The sequence below is a fragment of the Prionailurus bengalensis genome, chromosome A2 (genome assembly GCF_016509475.1).
Source record: "Prionailurus bengalensis isolate Pbe53 chromosome A2, Fcat_Pben_1.1_paternal_pri, whole genome shotgun sequence".
Classification (NCBI taxonomy): domain Eukaryota; kingdom Metazoa; phylum Chordata; class Mammalia; order Carnivora; family Felidae; genus Prionailurus; species Prionailurus bengalensis.
In genome coordinates, this window is record NC_057348.1 from 9,151,399 (window position 1) to 9,172,880 (window position 21,482).

General features: G+C 52.8%; 2 protein-coding genes across 6 annotated transcripts; one reads left to right on the forward strand and one right to left on the reverse strand.

Moving 5' to 3' along the window:
• The first annotated feature begins 381 nt into the window (after positions 1–381).
• On the forward strand, positions 382–6,618 carry GCDH (glutaryl-CoA dehydrogenase). Its single transcript, XM_043586700.1, has 12 exons — positions 382–502; positions 589–718; positions 808–843; positions 1,136–1,279; positions 1,430–1,492; positions 1,762–1,932; positions 2,635–2,764; positions 2,846–3,062; positions 3,601–3,704; positions 3,966–4,091; positions 4,420–4,580; positions 6,035–6,618. The coding sequence occupies exons 2-12, from the start codon at positions 628–630 to the stop codon at positions 6,106–6,108; spliced, it is 1,317 nt and encodes a 438-aa protein (XP_043442635.1). The 5' UTR covers positions 382–502; positions 589–627; the 3' UTR covers positions 6,109–6,618.
• SYCE2 (synaptonemal complex central element protein 2) lies at positions 5,772–20,570 on the reverse strand. Of its 5 annotated transcripts, none has more exons than XM_043586711.1 (5): positions 20,449–20,570; positions 19,697–19,812; positions 8,721–8,895; positions 7,086–7,274; positions 5,772–5,946 (listed from the first exon to the last, which is right to left on the reverse strand). In XM_043586711.1, the coding sequence occupies exons 1-5, from the start codon at positions 20,461–20,463 to the stop codon at positions 5,899–5,901; spliced, it is 543 nt and encodes a 180-aa protein (XP_043442646.1). In that variant the 5' UTR covers positions 20,464–20,570; the 3' UTR covers positions 5,772–5,898. The 5 variants fall into 5 exon arrangements, with proteins under 5 accessions (XP_043442646.1, XP_043442645.1, XP_043442643.1 ...); XM_043586710.1 differs by having other exon boundaries at positions 8,721–8,931; XM_043586708.1 differs by lacking the exon at positions 20,449–20,570 and adding an exon at positions 20,105–20,413.
• Positions 20,571–21,482: the final 912 nt, after the last annotated feature.

Genomic DNA, 21,482 nt, shown 5'->3' on the forward strand with positions numbered 1-21,482 from the left:
CTACCCATACTTCCTGGAACAGACTGGCAGGTTGTTCTGAGATCGCCCACTGGAGCCCACCCCACACCCCCACAGCACCCATTAGAGGAGACATCGAGGTCTGGGTTCCAGGACTCTTTTTTTCTCGGGCCTCAGTTGCCTCTCTTAAGCGCCAGAATCCCTCCGCACACGCCCCCTGCAACTGACCAATCAGGTGTAGGCCGAGCCCCCTCCTAGGGCCAATCAGGACAGGAATCTAGCTGGCCAATTGGCTCCCAGCACTCACCTTCCGCCCCCTCCCTGTTCTGCTTCTTAAAGCAGCTAATAAAACTTGGCCTGGGCGCTCCTGGCTCCACCGGCAAGGCTACCGTGGCCCTTTTAAAAGGCAGAGCTGTGGAGGAGCCGAGTCCGAGCACACACCAATGAGAGGCCCCATTCGGCATCCGCCCCTCCCACCCCCTCCAGAGGTCAGAAGCTTTTGCCTGTTGTTCTGTGGCCCGTACGGTGAGCGCGGAGGCCTCAGGTAAGCACCGGCTAGAGGGGCGATTGGTGCCAGGGGCCAGGCCTGCCGGTGGGAGCCGCGCCGCTCTGACGCCCCTGCTCCTCCAGGTTGGCCGTGGTTGCTCCGCTTGCCCGTCCGCTGCTCAAATGGCCCTGAGAGGCGTTTCCGGGCGGCTGCTGAGCCGTGGACCAGGCCTGAGCCTCCTGCGCGGGTGGGGCTCGGCGGCGACGCAAACTGGTCAGTGCCGGGTCGGGGGCAGGGCGGGGAGGGTGGAACTGGAGGCTCGGGAACATTCCCGGGGTGACTTTCCCGTCCTGTGTTTCCAGAAAAGGGCGGGAAGACACAGAACCGAGCGGCCAAGTGTAAGGACCCCTCCTTGCGCCGGGCGTCTGCGGCCCTTGTCCAGCTGTCTGTCTGCCCCGGGTGGGTTCTGTCCCAGAATCGACGACTGCCAGGGCGGGGAGGCAGGGCGTGGCCAGGGCCAGAGGCAGTGAGTTTCCCGGAGAAATGCCATCTTGTCAGTCTTTTCTGCAACCCACATCCACCAGGAGCCAGATGGGAGTGGAGGAGTGGGGCTGAGGATTCCAGGAGAGGAGGGTGCGTGGTGGGCTGGGCTGAGTCAAGCCCGGCCCCACTCTCTGCTCCCTGTCCCAGCCTCACGTCCTGAATTTGACTGGAGGGACCCGCTGCTGCTGGAGGAGCAGCTGACCGCGGATGAGATCCTCATCAGGGACACCTTCCGCACCTACTGCCAGGAGCGCCTCATGCCCCGAATCCTGCTGGCCAATCGCAACGAAGGTGCCCAGGCAGGCGGGGGTGGGTGGGTACTCCCTACCGTGCGCACCTGCTCTGCCTGCTTTAGCTGGGCCCCTGGACTCCTGTGCCGCTGGGATGGGGGCTCCAGTGGGCTGGGGCTGGGCCTGAATGTGGGCATCCGTGTCTTTGCAGTTTTTCACCGGGAGATCATCTCAGAGATGGGGGAGCTTGGTGTGCTGGGCCCCACCATCAAAGGTAGGGACAGATTTATCTCCACACGCCGCTGCCCCCACTGTGTCCTGGAAAGCCCCTTCCTATCCCTGATCCTGAGTTTCCCAATCTGCAAAGCGAGGCTGTTATGCCTCCTTCTGAAAGTGGCTGCGAGGGAAAATGAATAAACCCTCAAGCTAGGGCCAGCTTGGTGCCCCCTCCTTGGGCTCCCTTATGTAGCTCTGTCTCTTGGACCCCAGGAATCACACTGGGCTTTGTCTCCCATTGCCCTATCTTCCCTCCCCTCCCCTCAGGGTATGGCTGTGCTGGAGTCTCTTCTGTGGCCTATGGGCTCCTAGCCCGGGAGCTGGAGCGGGTGGATAGCGGCTATAGGTCAGCAATGAGTGTCCAGTCTTCCCTCGTCATGCACCCCATCTACGCCTATGGCAGCAAGGCCCAGCAGCAGAAGTACCTGCCCCGGCTGGGTGAGCAGCTGCCTGTGGAGCCTGCCGGAAACCAGACCACCCCAGTGGTCTGGAACTTAGGAATGGGACTGTCCCCAGAGCCTACCTTCTGCCCCTACTTCCAAGATAGCCCCAGTGGCCACCGAGATTCCCTGCAGACCCCGGGGCCCCGCTGCTCCGTCTGATCCGGACTGTCCCCTCCTAGGTCTCTCTCGACTCTGCCGCTCTCTCACCACCATCATCTCCTCCTAATTTGCTCCCCCATCCCCAGCCCAGAGTTTAAAGTCTTAACTTTCTGAGTCCACAAGGCCGCACATGAGTAGGCCTCTGCTGACCATTCCAACTCACCTTTGGCCACTCTCTTGACTGCTTCTCCTCAGCCAGACTCGGCTTCTTGGGATTCCTGGAATGTACTACTGGGCCTTGGCATGTCTATACCCCTGCTGGGACCACTCTTCTCCGTCCTTCCTCCTCCTGCTTAACTCCTTTTACTGACTTTAAGACAGATTATCTGACTCCTTCCTGACTCCTGTGGCGGCCTCTCCCCATCGTGGCATTGTTACTGTGGCCTGGGGGGCTGAGGCTGTCCCCATACCCCCTGGGAGTGCCACGAGAGCGGGGTTGGGTCTGCCTTTGGCCTGGCTTGATCGAGAGACTGACAATTTTCAGTTGAGGGGATGAGTGGGGGACAGGCAGATTTGTGACCCTGTCTTGTGCCTGCAGCCAAGGGGGAGCTCCTGGGCTGCTTCGGGCTCACAGAGCCCAACCATGGGAGTGACCCTGGCAGCATGGAGACCAGAGCCCGTCACAACCCATCTAACAAGAGCTACACCCTCAACGGGACCAAGACCTGGTGAGGGGTCTGGGTGTCTCGGGCAGGTGGGCAGGGGCAGGGGGGAGGTGGCCAGATCTTCACTGCCTGTCCCTCCCCCAGGATCACCAATTCACCTGTGGCCGACCTGTTTGTAGTGTGGGCTCGATGTGAAGATGGCCGCATTCGGGGCTTCCTGCTGGAGAAGGGAATGCGGGGCCTCTCAGCGCCCAAGATTGAGGGCAAGTTCTCCCTGCGGGCGTCGTCCACAGGCATGATCGTCATGGACGGTGTGGAGGTGCCGGAGGAGAATGTGCTGCCTGACGTATCTGGTCTGTCGGTGAGCAATGGCCACCTTGGGAACTGGTATCAGGTCACCTGCTGGCTCAGCTTTCTTGGGCAGGCCCCAGGCCGGGGACCCAGCTGGGGAACAGACACAGTCCCTGTGCTTGTGGAGCCCACACACTAGTGATTCTGAGAGGTTCTGCTTGGCTCTCCGATGTGTGGAAATTGCCCCTTTGGTGACCATCTTGCATATACCGGCTCTGCCCTGGACACATACAGTCCGGAACCAGTTTAACCCTTTGATGCGTGTGCATCTTTTTGTCTCCTTATGTCACCTCCTAGACCTGAGCATCCAACCCAGATCCTGGGCTGGATAAAACTGCGTGCAAACCAAGGGTGAGCAGGCGCCGAGCAAGACTTGCTGTGCATGAGCTCTGGTGCCAGGACCGTGTGGGATCCAAATGGCTGCCCTGAGTCCCTCTGTTTATACCGACTGCGTGTCTGGAGAGGGGGCTTCCCCCTACTTGAGAGTTAGTTCTGCACAGGGCCTTTCAGCTCCCGGTGGGGCTGAGGCCCCTCTCTCAACCCTACAGGGGCCCTTTGGCTGCCTAAACAATGCCCGGTTTGGCATCACCTGGGGCGTGCTCGGAGCTGCCGAATTCTGTTTGCACACAGCCCGGCAGTACACCCTGGATAGGTTTGTGGGGGTTGCCAGGAGGGCTCTTGGGGATGGGGGGGCAGGGGCTCCATCCCTTACCCAACTGGTGACTCCCCATTCCCCGCCCACTGGACGTAAGTTTCTCACTCGGTATAACAGCCTGGGAAGTCCTTTTGAGCAGTGAGGGGCTGACTCAATGGCAGGGCCAGGGTGAACTTAGCGAGGGCCGAGGCAGCCTGGGAAGGCTTCCTAGACTGGGGCGTGAACTTGCTCATACTTACCCTAAACTTGCCTGCCTAGGATCCAGTTTGGAGCCCCACTGGCCAGGAACCAGCTGATTCAGAAGAAGCTGGCAGACATGCTCACTGAGATCACGCTGGGCCTTCACGCCTGCCTGCAGCTTGGCCGCTTAAAGGACCAAGACAAGTAGGGGCCGCATATCGGGGAAGCAGGGTGGAGGCAGCAAGGAAGGGACGCCGTGCCCCTCCTGGACATGGTGGTGGCTGGCCCTGGGGAGAAATGTCCTTCCTGCCTCGTGGTTCCTGGGGACCTATCTCTTCTTGCCCTCTTGGCCTTGATGGGACAAGACTGCCCGCTTATCCCTAACTGGGAGCTCAGTGTCTGCTGCTGTGTCTGTGACTTGGGGAATCTTTTCCCCTGGCTTTGCCCAGGGGGGGGTTTGCCCAGGGCTTAGGGATGCCTGGGGTCAGGTTTTTGTGACCCCTTACTTGTTCCATGTCTGTGCCACTCCCAGGGCCACTCCGGAAATGGTCTCCCTGCTGAAGAGGAATAACTGTGGGAAGGCCCTGGATATCGCCCGCCAGGCCCGAGACATGCTAGGGGGGAATGGGATTTCTGATGAGTATCACGTGATCCGGCATGTCATGAACCTAGAGTCTGTGAACACCTATGAAGGTAGGGCTGGGGCTCTGTGGGGAGGAGTATTACAGCGGCCTCACTGTCTAGAGAAGGGGGGTGGGGACAGCAGGCCTGAGCCCTGCTCCCAGTTTTCATCACTAGCAGTGTGACCTGGGACAAGTCCCACTCTGTATTCTTATTAGGGGTAGCTCACACTGGGACTGTGGAAGTGAAATGCTCTGAGCCCTTTCCCCCACGGTGCTCGGGAGGAGGGGTGCTCCCCAGACTGCTTCCAACCTCCTTGGGCATCCCCAGAGTAGGGCACGATGCCTAGAGTGAGCTGGTGGATGCCAGGGAGCAAGAGTGCAGCTGCACACAGGAATCACCACTCCCTTTTATGTTAAGAGAAAAAAAAAAAAAAAGATAAATCATGATCAGGCTGTGGTGTCTGCACCTGGGAACCGGTTGTGACTAACACTGGGCCCAGAACCCCTGTGGAAGACAGACATGGAAACAAAATCATTAAAAAAAGTACAGTCTAGTATGAGCCAGGCAGAAAAAGGGGGAGTTGTAAGAGGCGGGTGCTTATCTTGGGAAGAAAGTGGGAGCATGTTAGGCCTTAAGAGAGGTATAGCTCCCTGGGCAGAGGCAGTGAAATAGCTTTTTCTTATTCTTTCTTTTTTTTTTGAAATAGCTTCTGTGTGCTATTCTGGATGGGACATTCCAGAAAAAGCAAGAGGGAGGGTTGAGGTGTGGGAATGACCCTGAAGACAAGCAGAGGAGGGCCTTCAGGGTGTTTTATGCAGGGGAGGGACCGGGTCAGATATACACTTTAGGAAATAAACACACTTATTTTGCTCCATAAGGAGGAGGCAGTAATCCCTGCCTTCTACCCCTTTAAGCTGAGGAAAAGCATGTAAGAGCACTGAGGGCTGTAAAATGTTACCCAGAGTTAAGAGCAGAGGATGTGGGACATGGGGATAGTGGCTTTAGGACAGGGGAGATCAGCTGGGACAAGCAATCTGTCTGATACTTGCTTTCCCATCCCATCTGTAGGTAAGAAGGGCCTGACCTATCCCCACAGAGCTCTGCAGCAATCTCAGCCTCTGGGAAAGGAGCATGAATGGGTTGAAAATCAAACATTTAACCACCTGTGCAGGGAGGGGGTGAATTTGCCAAGCGTAGGGAGTGCCAAAGCTGGGCCCATGGCCAGAGCTGGGCTTGCTGAAGTTTTGGGTCTGGCACAAGGACTTTTGGATTATTTTATTTTATTTCATTTTTTGCCAAGATGCCTTACAGAACTGTGAAAAACAATTTTCTCAGCATGGCCTGAATGGTGGCCTCTGAGCCTAAGAGGGGACTCTCCCAGAAGCTGTCAGCTCTCACCATCTCTGTGGGTTTGTTCTTCTTCCGCAGTAATAGCCTAGGGGGAGGAGAGACATGAAGATTGACTTAAAGGGAAGTCATGAGCTGTTCAGACTCCAAACCAACTCTGCATTTGTCTTGTCCAGGCACTCACGACATTCATGCTCTGATCCTTGGAAGGGCAATCACGGGGATCCAAGCGTTCACGGCCAGCAAGTGAGCACACTTCACCCGGGAGCCCAGATGGCCTCCGGCTCCTTCCCAGGGAAATGCTACGCTCTGAGCTTACTCAGGGAGATGGCAGATGGAGCCAATTTTTATAGTGGGAAGTGAGAGACACTGATTCTTAATTATCAAAATTTTCCCTTTGAAGTCATTCAAATGTGTTCCTTAAAAAGAAGATGGGACTCTCTGTACCAAGTTTCTCAGCCCACTTTTAACTGTGGATGGGAATGGATTCCACTTATCTTGGAACAGAAGCTTCTCTTGACAGGGGAGCAGGGAGAGGGAAGGAGAGTGACATGGAAGCAGTCTCTGTGACACTGATCTGATGTCTGACTGAGCAAATCCCGCCTCCCCACGCCCCCCCCCCCCCCCCCCCCCCCGCCTGCCACAGCAAGAGTTCACTGTGTGCCCTCTGATCCTCCCATCCTGGGGGTAAGTGCCTTATGCTGGAGGTTGGAGCAGAATGAAAGCGAAAGAGAGAATAATAAAGAGTCTGCATGTCTGACCCCACAGTGTTGGGCCATGTTTAATCGTAAGCACCCGAGAAGTCATTTCGGTCACAGGAAAAATGTGGGGCTGTGTGGTGGGGATTTCCCCCCTCAAGCGGTCTGGCCTGTGTCTTGAGTCTTGGGCTCTGCTGTAATAACCCTGGTTAGGTGCTGACCAGGGCTGAGGGCTGTAGACAGAGAGGCCTTTGTCCTTTCTGTCACCACACAGCTGACCACACAGTGGTGGGAAATAACAGCGGTCCGGCTTCTCAGCTCAGACACACCACCGCAGAGGGGAACCTGGGGCCACCAGTGAGATGGCAAGAGCATCTGAAGGATTTTTGCAGTGACAGTGGCCCCTGTGGGGTTTAGGGCTGGGCACGGTGCTGACAGACTTGGTTTGTGTTGACATTTGCTTTCGTCTTAGCCTCCACAACTCTCCTTCCTCAGGAGGTGGCCCCATGCAGGAGTTTATATCTCGTACCTCAGGCTGGATGCACAGATCTTTGTACACTGTCTCCACGGTGTGGCACACTTGTTTGAGCTCTGTCTCCAAATGGCTGATCTTTGCCATTTTCTGGGTGAACTCTTGGAGCTTTTCCTGAATGATCTTGTTGTGGTGATTGTAAATCTGATACATCCTCTCTTCTAGCTTCTCTGTCAGGTCTGAAACCTTTTAAAGAATAAGGCATATTTTTAGAAAATCAAGGAAGGGACATCACAAGACATTTGTTTTAAATGGCTAAGATTTCTGCAATATATCTTATAAAAATGGTAAAAAAATTCCAGTGACTGGAGGTGAAATTGCCTATATTTTGAATTTTTTTAATGTTTATTTATTTTGAGAGAGAGAAAAAGCACAGCAGGGGAGAGGCAGAGAGAGAGAGAGGGAGGAAGGGAGAGAGAGAATCCCAAGCAGACTCCGTGCTGTTGAGCCTGATGCAGGGTTCGATTCCACAGTGAGATCATGACCTGAGCCAAAATCAAGAGTCAGATGCTCAACTGACTGAGTCACCCAGATATATGTATGTATGTATATATTGAACAGACTCAAACAAGTTAGAAAATATGTAACAGGGGTGCCTGAGTGGCTCAATCAGTTAAGCGTCCGACTTCCACTCAGGTCACGGTCTCACAGTTCGTGGGTTCGAGCCCCACACCAGGCTCTGTGCTGACAGCTCAGAGCCTGGAGCCTGCTTCGGATTCTGTGTCTCCCTCTCACTCTCTGCCCCCCCCCCCCCCCCCCCTCACCGATGCTCTGTCTCTGTCTCTCAAAAAGAAAATGTGACAAAGTAGCCTCTGGGTAGTGGGATCATAGAAATTTTTTTTAATGTTTATTTTTATTTTTGAGCGAGAGGGAGAGAGAATGCATGCAGGAGGGGTGGAGAGAGAGGGAGACAGAATTCACTCTGCGCTGACAGCAGAGTGCAATGCAGGACTCAAACCCATGAACAGTGAGATCATGACCTGAGCCAAAGTCAGACACTTATACCCAACTGAGCCACCCAGGTGCCCCAGAATTTTAGCTAATCTCTACACCCCATGTGGGGCTTGAACTTAAAACCTCAAGATCAAGACTTGCGGGCTATAGGGGCGCCTGGGTGGCTCAGTCAGTTGAGCGTCTGACTTCAGCTCAGGTCATGATCTCACAGCTTTTGGGTTCGAGCTCCACGTCGGGCTCTGTGCTGATGGCTCAGAGCCTGGAGCCTGCTTTGGATTCTATGTCTCCCTCTCTCTCTCTGCCCCTCCCCTGCTCACACTCTGTCTCTCTCTCTCTCGAAAAAAAGAAACAAACATTAAAAAAGAAAAGTTGCAGGCTTTACTGACTGACCCAGTCAGACACCCCACAAACCATTCAACTTTTGGAGGACAAATGGGTGTGACAATGAAGGCTCTGTCTCAGTCCCTACTCCCCTGGCTATTAGTACTGGCATGAAATAAGAGGGCTGGCTGGGCTGTGGGTGCAAGAGGGACCTTCATTCCTCATCCTGGCCCTGTCATGTGGTACTATATGCAGTTCGCTTAGCAGCAGCAGCTCATTCCCTCCCCTTTCACCCTTTACATAGGACTCCCTCTCCCTGCAGACTGAGGCTTTGCAGTGTGTGGGAGAATCTGTCACCTTGATCTTGAGGCTGTCCCTGAAGTTGGTCATGAGTGCATGGTCCTTCTGCCTGCTCTCGTTGATGTTTTCAATCAGGTCCTGGGCCCTCTTCTTCAGGATGTCGATGCTCGAGTCCAGAGAGGAAAAGTAGGGTCCTGACTTCCCTTCTAGCATCATCAGCTGGCGGTTGGCACTGGAGGTGGCGATAGAGGGGCTAGAAACCTGACTTCTGAAAGTACAGGAAACTGAGGTCAACACCAAGCTCTCCTGAGAGTGCTGCTGATCTGAATTAGCTCTGTGGTGGGAGGGGAACCAGTGTTGTGTGTCTCCTGTGGGCGACGCTTGTTTATTTCATTCACACACTGCCCTGAGAGGCAGGGGCAGTATCCTCATTTTATAATTGAGGAAACAGACCCAGAGGTGCAAAATCCACTTAAGGTTCCAGAACAGGGGGATTTGCCTGAGTCCAAAACCCACAGTCATTTCATTACACCACTTGCTGCTTTGAAATAAGCATCAGTTAAACTATTTATAGTATATAAACAACTATAGATCGGGGCAGAGACTGTAAAAATCTAGAAGGATTCTGCATATATTGGGTGCCTGGGTGGCTTATTCAGTTGAGTGTCTGACTCTTGATTTTGGCTCAGGTCATGATCTCATGGTTCGAGAGATCAAGCCCCATGTTGGGCTCTGCACGGATACCGCGAAGCTTGCTTTGAGATTCTCTCTCTCCCTGCCCCTCCCCTGCTCTTGTGTGTGTTCTCTCTCTCAAAATAAACATTTAAAAAAATTTTTTAAAAGGAGAGTGCATGTAGATTGCTTTCTCAAGACCTGCAAGAGTTTTGTTTTTTTTTTTTTTAATTTTGTAACGTTTATTTATTTTTGAGAGACAGAGTAGGAGTGGGGAAGGGGTAGAAAGAGAAGGAGACACAGAATCCGAAGCAGGCTCCAGGCTCTGAGCTGTCAGCACAGAGCCCAACATGGGGCTCAAACTCATGAGCGGTGAGATCATGACCCAAGCTAAAGTTGGATGCTTAGCCGACTGAGCCACCCAGGTGCCCCAAATCTCTCTCTTCTTTAAACAGGATTAGGGGGACTTGCATCATTGTTTCTGGGCCCCATTTCTTTTTGTCCTTCATCTCTGGTTTATCTGATCTGTAAGCACCTTCCATCTGTCAGGCACTGTGCTAAGCTCAACGCCTGTGCTGCATCCTCTTGACCATGCTTTGGGGTTGGTCCACTCATCATCTTTACCTACCTCATAGCTGAGGACACAGGCTCAGCGTGGTTATGTCACTTTCTCTGCCAGTGTGTGGCAGAGCTGGGTGTGGCACCCAGGTGGCCTGACTCGCGGCCCACGTCCTGCTGCCCCTGGGGTCCTCAGTTTCTTCACCCTCTGAGGTCCTCCCAGGTCTTAATGGCTGAGACTCAGAGGTGCCAAGAGAGCGGTTCCTAAACACACCAGGTGACGAGCAACCATAAGGTCAGCCAAGACCACAAGCCAGGCACCGGTTCCTTAGAAAATTACATCTTGAGTTTTGGATGCTTCCCCCATAAAACTATTTTTTCTTGGTGGTTTCCTGACTGGCTAAGCTCTTCATTTGGCTCAGGATACAAGCACAGTAAAATCCCTGAGCACAAGAGCCTGGGTGTCCAGAGCTCTCATCTGCATGAAAGTTCCCAGGCCCAAGACTTCAGTAGTGCCCTGGCCCTTGAGTATTCCTTTTGCCAGATCATTTCTTGCCTCATTGGCATGTGCTGACTCTCTGACTTGACCTATGAGGCCTAGCCCAGGCCAATGCTCCTTTGAGAAGATGTCCAGGACCCTGTGCCTGTCTCTATCACTGCATGTGCTTGTCACAGCTCACATCCCTTCCCCCCCCCTCACCCCCCCGCCAGAGGGCTGTGTCCTATTTATCTCTGAATTCCCAGCACTCACCACATAGTAAATCTTCCATTGTTTGTCGAATGAATTAAGGACACCTTCCATCTGATCTATTCTTTCCTCCTCTGGCTTTGTACAAAACATGCAAGTTCACCAGCCTCCAAGGCAGGACACGTGTGGCCAGTGCATTTATCAAGATGGGAAAGTGTGTCCCTGAGGCAGATGATCTATAGCGAAGACTTATGTCAACTAGAAAACAACAGAGCAACTAAAGGCTTCCTGAGCATTCTCATAAAAAGTCATTTTACTGTAGGGCAAAGGTTTACCAAAGGAGTTTATGACCCCCTTAGCTTGCGATTACTCCTTTCCTTCAGGGAAGTGAGGCAAAAGAAGATTAATTCAGACCTTGGACACTGTCACTTTTTTCTTATTTTTTAAGATTTTTAGAAAATTTATTATTTTTGGGGGGGGGAGAGGAAAGGACTCAAGTGAGTGAGGGGCAGAGAGAGAGAATCCCACGAGGGGCAGAGAGAGAGAGAAGCAGGGCTCAAGCACACAAACCATGAGATCATGACCTGTGTCGAAGTCAGATGCTTAACTGACTGACTTAAGGTGCCCCTTAAGATTTTATTCTTAAGTAATCTCTACAACCAACATGGGGCTCAAACTCACAACCCTGAGACTGTGAGGCACCCCCACACTGGTATTTTAACATTCAGACTTTTGTAACATTTGGATGCATGTGAAAAACACAAAATGGATGGCTCCTAAAAAGACAGGATGCTTTGCATGATAGTAATGAAGTTGGGGACACAGGGTCAAGAAAACCTGGCGTGTGATTTCCCTGAGACCTCAAGCACTGACTGCCCTCCTGTTCAGCCTAAACCAGGGGCTCTATTACTTCAGTCTCCAGCTGGGGGCCTCAGTTGCTCTTCCCTTCAACCCTGTGTCACACCCACGCCAAAACTCCACCCTGACTCTCGTAACCAAGTGCTGTATTTTTTCTCAAACTCAGGAACTTGAATGACACTGGACGAAATCATGATCCCGTGAACAGGGTTCCTGCAGAATCTTGCTCTCGAGCCTCTGGGAGTCCTTAGGACTGGGAATCCTGTCTGTGCTCTGGTCTCCTCCTTCTCATTCCTCTCAAGTCATCCCAAACTTTCATAATTCTCCTGTCCCTGATCCCACACTTGCTTCCCCTCAGGCTGAGCAGACACAGGAACAGTGCAGGCCAATAACTGCCTCCACTGCACCCCCCGTAAATGCATCCACAACTACCCTTCCTCTTTCCAAACTCCCAGCTTGGCAGTCAGTGAAGGGTTCCCTGCCTCTGCCAGGCTCCTGATCCCAATCCCCTTTGCACCTTGCCCTCTTCTTGTACCTTTGATCTCTCTTCCGGGCTGGCCCTCTCCAAGGCATGGCATCTCCAGTTTTACGTATTAGAACAACACACATGCCCATACCCCTCCCCTCAAACACCAGCTATCCCTCGGCCAGCCACCTTCCTCTTTCCTCCCCTTCACAGACACGCAGCTCTTCTAAAAAGAGCTGCTGACACTTTCTGAGCACATTTCTCACCTCTCACTCTCTTCTCAGCCCACTTGTTCCTGCCCCAGTTCTCAAATGAAGAGCCTCCTGCCAAGGTCCCCAGCGGCACCTGGAAGACACCTCAGACCATAAGTCCCTTGACCTTCTGGCTCCACCCTTCCCTGCCATTCCCATCACGTGGCATCCCCAGGCTGTGTTGCTGGCCCTGCTCTCTTCCCTTTACACCATCGTTCACATCCTTGCTCTGAGGCCAGAACCCTCAAACCTCCTCCCTGTTGGCCTTTCCTGCTAACCCACCACCTCACAATGCACAACCTGTCATTCCCCAAAGGCACCCTTGTAGCTGGAATGCCCTGGCAGTCCTTTTCCCTGCCTACATCCTGCCTCTTCTAGAAACTCTCTTCTGGCTGAGTTACGTGCACACAGCACCTACCGTGTCACCGACTGCACCTTAGCCTCTCCCCCATAGTCTCTGGGAGGACCGGGCTATGTGTCACTCACCTACGCTTCATGATAGCAGTAGTAAAGGGGCATGGAATAAATGAATGGCCAGCAAGGGCTTTCATTACCATCCATCTTCAAGCTACCACAACCTTCAAGCTTATTCTTGGTCCGTGTCTGTCTCCTGAGCTCCCAACCACATATCTGACTACCTCCAGACCTTCTCTACTTAGCTGTCCCAGAAGCATCTGAAACTCCTTCGAATTTGCACGCTGATATCAACATCCTCCTATGACACCAAAAGCCACCTAGTTCCCATGCCAGAAACTCAGCAGTGAGTCTAGAGTCCAGCTTCTCTCTGATCCTCCACATCCTGTGAGAAAGCCCTCCTTTCCAACTCCTTCATCTCTCCCAAATCTATCATTTCGTCTCCATCACGTGCAATTCACCTAGCATGTCTCACCCGGTCCCTAGGGACCTTCTGAACTGCAATTTGATGTCCTACTCCTGCCTGACAGCTTATGAGAGTTCCCACCTGCCACGGGACCAAGTACATTCCCTAGCACGGCACACAGGGCCTTCCAGGGAGGGCCCTAGCTGCCACCTTCCCTTTCTACCCTCCACTCTGAGCAATTTGGAACCTTCAACAACTTCACCAAACCCATCAGCTTCTGCCTGAAATGACTTTCCCTTCATACAACTTCACCATTCGGAGTTCCTGCTACTGCACCCACAGCACCTCCACTTACTGATCACAACACTCCCATGGTTTATGCACATTCAATCCTTCCAGCACACTGTGCACGGTCAGGATGGGGACTGCATTCTGCACATCCCCAAGGCGGCACAGATAGTCATTGAATGCTTAAAGGAAGGAACTTCTTCCAGAGCCAGGTGTAACATTCCTGCTCACAAACTTCCTTGTACCCATAGATGCCTTGTCCCGACAGTGTAAGGATCCTGAAATTAAAATCAACGATAAAAACAGGTGCTTCTTTTTATGTAATTGCTCACAAGCTGCTGGAGCTGCTGACAGTTCAAAGTCGCTCCTTTCTCAGGCTCGAGGGATGGGGCTGGAGCGGGCTTCATGGCAGCTATGCAAATGGTGAAAAATCACTTGAATTCATCTCATTCAAATTTCGTGGTGGGACAAAGGCCTGCATCAGATGTCTGCAGAGAGCTTCCTGATTTTTTCCAACCTCTCCTTTGGGGATTTCCTTCTTTCCATTTCATTTTTCTTAATACTCAGCAGCTGCATATTAATCGGGATGCTAATGAATCATAGGCTTCCCTGGGCCTGCGTTCACCAATTAACTTTAATAAACAAAATGCACAGTGTCCTCTTCATTGGCTTCCCCCATTCCCAGGCCTGCTTCTGCTGCCCAACTCTGGATGGATGCCAGAGAATGGAAGTAGGTCCAACAAAGCAGGCTGGGTGTGCACGGCCCGCAGAGGGGTCGAGTGGGGGAGACTCGGGGTGGGGGCTGTGAACACTTTACCACGCTCATCTTTTACGATCTGTCCTCCTAAGGAGTCCCAAATTCAGTTGCGAGGATTAGGACACAGTTCCCGAGTAGGGCCCGCGCTGGCAGGGGGCCCAGGAACGGTGAGGAAATGGGTCTAAGTAAAGAGACCATCTGTTCGCTCCAGGTAAAGCTGTGATTGGCAGGCGTCTGAGCCAGAGCCGCCCGCTGGCGGGGCCCTCCCTCCGTGGCCTCTAACAGATATACAAGTAAACAATCCGCCAGCCACTTCTGACCACCGCAGGCGGCAGGCCCAGGAGGGGAGGCAAGCTAATCAAACATTCAAGGAGGAACACAACAGAATCTCCGCTGCTTGGGCAAAATGAGGTTTTGCTGAAGTACAGCCAGGAAGGGGGAAGGTTTGACTCAAAGCTACTGAACCCATTCTTCACATTCTGCTTTTCTCTCCCAAAATGTGTTCACATTTTAATCATGTCACTGAGTGTCTGCTGCTGATCTATTAATTGGCCCTTGCACCGGTTCTAATCCATCTGTTTTTTCGGCCCAAAGCTCCTGTGGAACTTATGAAGTCTTTGATATGCTATTGTCTGTGTCTGTCACTCAAATCCAGGTCTAAACATGCTATTTGCAGGAAGATGTTATCAAGCAAATGACTTCAGTCATTTCCTTCTTTTTTTCTGGTCCTGAATTGATAACACACATCTAGAAACCACCCCACCTTGTAGCCTGCTTTACAACTGAGGAATCTGGGAGGTGGGGAGAAGCTGGCTTTATACCCAGAGTCCTCAGAGTCCTGTCCTGAGCCTGGCCTTGTCTCACTCCTTCCCCAGGTGAGCTCACTCACCCTGCCCCTGCCTCTGAAACAGTGACACCTACAGTCCACCTGTAGTCCCTTGTCCCGCCCTGAGTTCCAGGTCAGCAAGTCCAGCTGTATTCTGGATGCGTTCGCATGCATGTCCCCAGTCACCTCAAGCTCAACAAGGGTAAAATGGAACCCGTGTTCTTGCCTCTGCCACCGAAACCACTACCTGCTGGAAACCAGTCTAAAGCGGTGTGCTAGTAAACACTTAGCAAGTGGCTCTCTGTGGGGGAGAAAAAAGGTCTGATCTGTAATGCTTGCCAATTTCCATGGTGCAGACTCCCACTATAGCCAATTTCAAGCTACCAACAAAAAGTCACTAAGTGCTATGTTGGGAAGAGATGTGTAGAACCAGCTCTTTGGAGCTGGGAGGTGCTGGCTCCAGCACACCACAGCAGGAGGGTCCCTGGTGCCAATCACAATGCCTGACTCACGGGCATTTTCACTGTTTTGTAGCACACTAGCCGAGAGGCATCCTTGGTTCTTCCCCTTCCTCGTGCCTCACTAAATGATCCTGCCACCCTCTCAAGAGTTCCTCTCCATCTGCCCTGCTAGATGCTACCTCCAGGGGAGGTCTCCCCGTGTCCACTCACGTCCCCTCCCACCCATTCTCCACAACGCAGCCAGTGTCTTTGGAATATAGGAACCAGAACATGGTGCGTCTCTGCCACAGCAATTCCCCTCCTAGGTATCTATCCCAGAGAAATGAAAAAATATATGTCCACACTAAAATTTGTACATGGATCTTCACAGCAGCATTACTCACAAGGACCAAAAAGCAGAAACAACTCAAATGTCCATCAACCAATGAATGGATAAATAAAATGTGGTGGATCCCATAATATAGAATATTATTCAGCCACATACAGAAATGAAGTTCTGATACATGGATAAACCCTGAAGACACTGTGCTCAGTGATAGAAACCAGTCACAAAGGACCACATAAGTGTAGGATTCCATTTATATGAAATGTCCAGCAGAAGCAAATTCATAGAAACAGAAAGTAGTGGTTACCAGGGGGCTGGGGAAGATGCAGAGACTAGGGGATGATGGTTAAGGGGTGCAAGATTTCTTTTTGGGGCGAAGAAAAGGTTATAGCTGACTGTGGTGATGGTCGCACAGCTCTGTGAATATACTAAAAACAACTGAATTGTACATTGTAAGTTCGTGAGTTGTAAATCACGTGAATTATATCTCAATAAAGTCATTACCAAAAAAGTCCTCAGAGTAAGTCCATAGCTGACACAACGCCTTGTGACCTGGCGTCTGCCAAGCTCTCCGGTGTTCCTGTTGCACTCCCACCCACACCCACACCCACACCAAGCCACACTGACCTGCCTTCCGCTCCCTGAACCGCACAGGGGCTTTGCATGAACTCTTCTAAACTCCTCCTCCCAACATCCACTCTCCCTTACCCAACATCCAACATCCACTCTCCCTTACCTTTGGATTCAGCGCTGCTTCTTCAAGGGCGCTGTCTCTGGCTCCCTATTCAAGGCTGGCTGCCCCCGGGGGAAATGTTTTCCCAGCACCCCAGTCTCTTCTTTGTCAGTGCTTGTTCGGCATCTGCCTCTCGGTCAGATGGAAGCACCGGGAGGGTATGAACACATCTGCCCGGTGGACTCAGGGGATCCCTGCTGCCAATCACAACGCCTGATATGCTGGGCTTATCATTGTTTTGTGAACACACCAAGCTTATTCCTACCTCAGAGACTTCATCCCCGGCCTGGCATATATGGGCCCCCGAGGCCTCGCGGCTGTTTCTTCTCCTGAGACCTCCTTAGAGAACTTCCCCGACTACTCCAAACTCCCTATCACTCTAGTTGGTCCTTACCCTATTTTGCTTCTTCACAGCACTTGCCACCAATTGAAATCACATTATTATTTCTATTATCATTATTGTCTTTTAGAAAATCAGCTCAGCAATAGACCTAGAATAGCCAATACAATACTGAAGTAGAAGAACAAAGGCGGAGGACTGATGCTACTTGACCTCAACTTACTATAAAGCTGCAGTGATCCAGATAGTGTGCTATTGGCGAACAAACAGACGATGGATCAACAGAACAGAGTAGAGCGCCCAGAAATAGACCCACACATATACAGTCAACTGATCTTTGACAAAAGAGCAAAGAAAATGCAATGGAGAAAGGAGTCTTTACAACAAATGGTGTCGAAATAACTGGAGAGCTGTAGGGGGGAAAAAAAAACTAGACACAGATCTCACACTTTCACAAAAACTAGATCACAGACCTGAATGTCAAACACAAGACTATAAAACTTCCGGAAGAGATCAAAGGAAAGAATCTAGAGGACCTTCTTAGATATAATATCAACAGAAAACAATTGGTAAGTTGGACTTCATTAAAATGAAAAACTTCTGCTCTGCAAAAGACACAGTGAACAAACTGAATGAAAGGACAAGCCACAAACTGGGAGAAAATCGTTGTGAAATACACGCCTGAGAAAGGACTGGCCTAAAATATACAACGAACTCTTCGAAACGGTAAGGAAACAGGGGCGCCTGGGTGGCTCAGTCGGTTGAGTGTCTGACTCTTGATTTTGGTTCAGGTCATGATCTCACGATCATGAGATCGAGCCCCACGCTGGGCTCACGCGGAGTGTGTGGCCTGCTTGTGATTCCCTCTCTCCCTCTGCCTCTCCCCTGCTTGCACTTTCTCTCTCTCTCTCTCTCTCTGTCTCAAAAAAAAAAAAAAAAACCAAAACCAACCAATAAGGAAATAAACAACCAGATTAAAGAATGAGCAAAAGATCTGGACACCTCACCAGAAAAGACATATGGATGACAAACATGCAAATGAGAAGCTGTTTGACTTCGTATCTCCTCAGGAAACTGTAAGTCAACACAACAAGGAGACACTACTTCACACTTATTAAAATGGTGAAAAATCCAAAATACCGACCACACCAAATGCTAGAGAGGAGGCCAAGCCACAGGAACACTCTCTCATTGATGACGGGGATATAAGCTGGCACAGCCACTTTGGAAGGAGTTTGGAAGTTTCTGACAAAACTAAATATACTCTTCGTCTCATCTAGCACTTGTGCTCCTTGGTATTCACCCAAAGGAAGTGAAACCTCAGGTCCACTCAAAAACCTGCACATGGGGGCGCCTGGGTGGCGCAGTCGGTTAAGCGTCCGACTTCAGCTCAGGTCACGATCTCGCGGTCCGTGAGTTCGAGCCCCACGTCGGGCTCTGGGCTGATGGCTCAGAGCCTGGAGCCAGTTTCCGATTCTGTGTCTCCCTCTCTCTCTGACCCTCCCCCGTTCATGCTCTGTCTCTCTCTGTCCCAAAAATAAATAAACGTTGAAAAAAAAATTAAAAAAAAAAAAACCTGCACGTGAATGTTTACAGCAGCTTTGTTCAGAATTGCCCAAACGTGGAAGCAACCAAGACGTCCTTCAGCAGGTGAGCGGATGCGCAAACTGTGGTCCAGCCAGACCGTGGAGTGTCATTCAGCACCGGGAAGAAATGGGCTATCGAGCCATGAGAAGACACAGAGGAACTTTAAGTGCATATTGCTGAGCAAAAGAAAGCTCCAGGACAGCAGAAATTCCGATTTGTTCACTGCTGCATGCTCGGCATCAGCGTCCGGCCAAAGAAGACCCTCAATAAAGAAACTTACTTAGTGAATAAATAAATGTGCGAGAGAAAAGCTGTGTGGGGCATCCCTGATATGCTGCTCTTTCTTTGGCTCCAGCAGCTAGTCCCTTGGCTGTTTCTGTCCGTCCCACCTTCTTTTTTTTTTTTTTTTAATTTTTTTTAACGTTTATTTATTTTTGAGACAGAGAGAGACAGAGCATGAACGGGGGAGGGTCAGAGAGAGAGGGAGACACAGAATCCGAAACAGGCTCCAGGCTCAGAGCTGTCAGCACAGAGCCCGACGCGGGGCTCGAACCCACGAACTGTGAGATCGTGACCTGAGCTGAGGTCGGACGCCCAGCCGACTGAGCCGCCCAGGAGCCCCCCCACCTTCTTAAATATATCCAGAATCCGACTTCTCGTCACCTCAGCAGATCCACCCCAGGCCACGTTGGAATCATCTGGCACCTGGATGACCCCGACTCCCTCCTCACTGGTCTCCCAGATTCCACTCCTGCCCTCGCCGATCTGTTCTCTACATACGGTAGCCGGAGGGAGACTTTCAATGCCTTCGCCCAGAGGACTCCAAACCTCTATAAAGGTCCGGGTAGTAAACCTTTTCAGCTTTGGGGGCCCTGTGGTCTCAGCTGCAAAAACTCGACTGGGCGGAAGCAGCCACGGACGAGCGTGCCTATGTGCCAATAAAGCTTTATTAACAATAGTCCTTGCCCGGCTTGTCGTCTCCTCGTGTCCCCCTATTTCAAATCTTTTCACGGGCAACGAACACCCAAAGTCCCATTACCTGTCTGTCTCTCTCACCAGCTTCCTCTTGGGCTCCTCCCGCACAGTTCTGCCTACCCTCAGAGTTCACTCGTCACCTCCTCCGCGAAGACTTCCCCGATTCTCTGATCTGAACCTGCACTCTCTCCCTATCCCCTCCCGCTCCCCCCCCCCCCAGTCTGTCTCCTCCACTCCAGTGTCAGCTCCTGACTGTGTCCCAGCGCTTTGCACCATGCTGGGCACGTAGCAGGTGCGCGACCTCTCCGCGGGGCAAAGGCACCCAAAGCAGACACCCAAAGGCAGGGGCTCGCGGAAGAACCGGGGTGGGGGGGGGGGGACGAGAAGGGTGTGGACCCCGTCGGGCCGGGTGGGGGGGGCTTCCTCACCTGGCTGGCCCCCGACCGGCTTCCTCTTCGCGGCTCTCCTCGTCCTGCTGCCGCTCCTTGCTGTCCCCCAGCGGCTGTGGCTCCGGGTCCTTGCACTCGACGTGGGGCAGGTCCACCTGTGAGCACAGCCAGCGCTTGAGAGGCCAGAGGAGGGAAGGCGAGAAGGGGTCAGACCCCCCCTCCCCTTTCCCGTCCCTTCGACCCCGGGCACCTCCGTGTGCCGCTGCGCAAGGCCGGGGACCCCCCCAGGAGAGACGCGCGGGGCTGGGACGGGCACCACGAGGTCGGGGACGTGCGCTGGGACGGCCCTGCGCCTGGAGCGCCGGAGGACGGAGGCGGGGAGACCGGGGCGGGCTGGGGTGAGGGCAGGGGCTCCGGGAGGGGCGCTGGGGGCCCCGGGCTCCTAACTGGGGTGTGTGCTGGCTCGAGTCCTTCGAGGAAGGAGAAGAGGCAGGGGAAAAGGTAGAAAAGAAAAAGGTGCGGCGCCTGGGTGTCTGAGACTTTCTCTACCCTGCTCCTGCCACGCGCCATGCGTGGAAGTCTGTCCTTCCGGCCCGTGTCAGTCACACAGCCCCCGTCAGTCAGTCAGGGCCCGGTCAGTCGGTCAAGAAATCGGGGCCCGGCCGGGCGAGGCGTGGCCTCGACGGTAGGAGGCAAGCGGCCGGGTTCTGGTCCCCCAGGGAAGCCCGAGATCTCGGCCGTTCCCAGTCTGTCCGCCCGCCGCCCACGCGAAGGCAACAAACGCCGCGTACTCCCTGCCGCTCCATCCTGCCTTTTCCCGCCTTCGCCTTCACTCTCTCTGCGCACGCGCCGGCCCCGCCCCCCGGCTCGCGCGCCCCCCGGGCACGTGCTGCATCACGCGCGCCTGGTTCCGCCTCTTTCTGGGAACTTGCGCGCGCAGAGGGGCGGAGTCGGCCGTTAATCCGCCGTTGGGCTGTCCCAGGGGCTGCGCGCGCAGCGGGCGCCGCCTGGAGGAGGGGGCGGTCTCTGTGCGTGCGTGTGCCCAGAAGGGAGGATCCTGGGCGCTCTGTGGGTGGGGGGCATCGAGCTGTCTCGGCGTTAGTGCTTAGGTTTCACTTCACCCGCGCTGTCCCGTGAAATCTTTGCAAGAAAAAGGCCTCACGGTTGCTGTTCTTTGTGACCCATTGCCTTAAGTGAAAAAGTTTATGCAGTGCCACCTTGAGTCAGAGTTACTTGGGCACTCTAAAACTGTCAGCTTCTTAAAAGTTTGGTAGGGTCTGAGGCGCCTGGGTGGCGCAGTCGGTTAAGCGTCCGACTTCAGCCAGGTCACGATCTTGCGGTCCGGGAGTTCGAGCCCCGCGTCGGGCTCTGGGCTGATGGCTCAGAGCCTGGAGCCTGTTTCCGATTCTGTGTCTCCCTCTCTCTCTGCCCCTCCCCCGTTCATGCTCTGTCTCTCTCTGTCCCCAAAATAAATAAACGTTGTAAAAAAAAAATTAAAAAAAAAAAGTTTGGTAGGGTCTGGCCTTTACAGACTCGGACCCATACCCCTTACGAAAATGGTAGTAATAACAATAACAATGGACACTTGAGGCGTCAAAGATGGGGAGAAAATATTTGCAAAACATGTATCCACCCGTAACTCACAGCCAGCATCTACAAAGAATTCTTACAACTGGATAATAAGACAGCCCCCCCCCCTTAAAAATGGGCAAAGGAGATAATAAGACAACCCCCCCCCTTAAAAATGGGCAAAGGATTTGAATAGGCGTTTGCAGTGCAAAGGTCCTGAGGGGAGCAAACTCAAGTGTGCTTGAGCAGCTAGGCC

Coding starts and splice junctions, on each gene's coding strand:
- GCDH (XM_043586700.1), top strand. CDS start 628: ATGGCCCTGAGAGGCGTTTCCGGGCGGCTGCTGAGCCGTGGACCAGGC. Junction 844..1,135: donor ACAGAACCGAGCGGCCAAGT/GTAAGGACCCCT, acceptor TCCCTGTCCCAG/CCTCACGTCCTGAATTTGAC. Junction 1,280..1,429: donor GCTGGCCAATCGCAACGAAG/GTGCCCAGGCAG, acceptor GTGTCTTTGCAG/TTTTTCACCGGGAGATCATC.
- SYCE2 (XM_043586707.1), bottom strand. CDS start 20,227: ATGGCGCGTGGCAGGAGCAGGGTAGAGAAAGTCTCAGACACCCAGGCG. Junction 8,932..19,696: donor GCCGGTCGGGGGCCAGCCAG/GTGAGGAAGCCC, acceptor CTGTACTTTCAG/AAGTCAGGTTTCTAGCCCCT. Junction 7,275..8,720: donor GGGACAGCCTCAAGATCAAG/GTGACAGATTCT, acceptor ATTCTTTAAAAG/GTTTCAGACCTGACAGAGAA.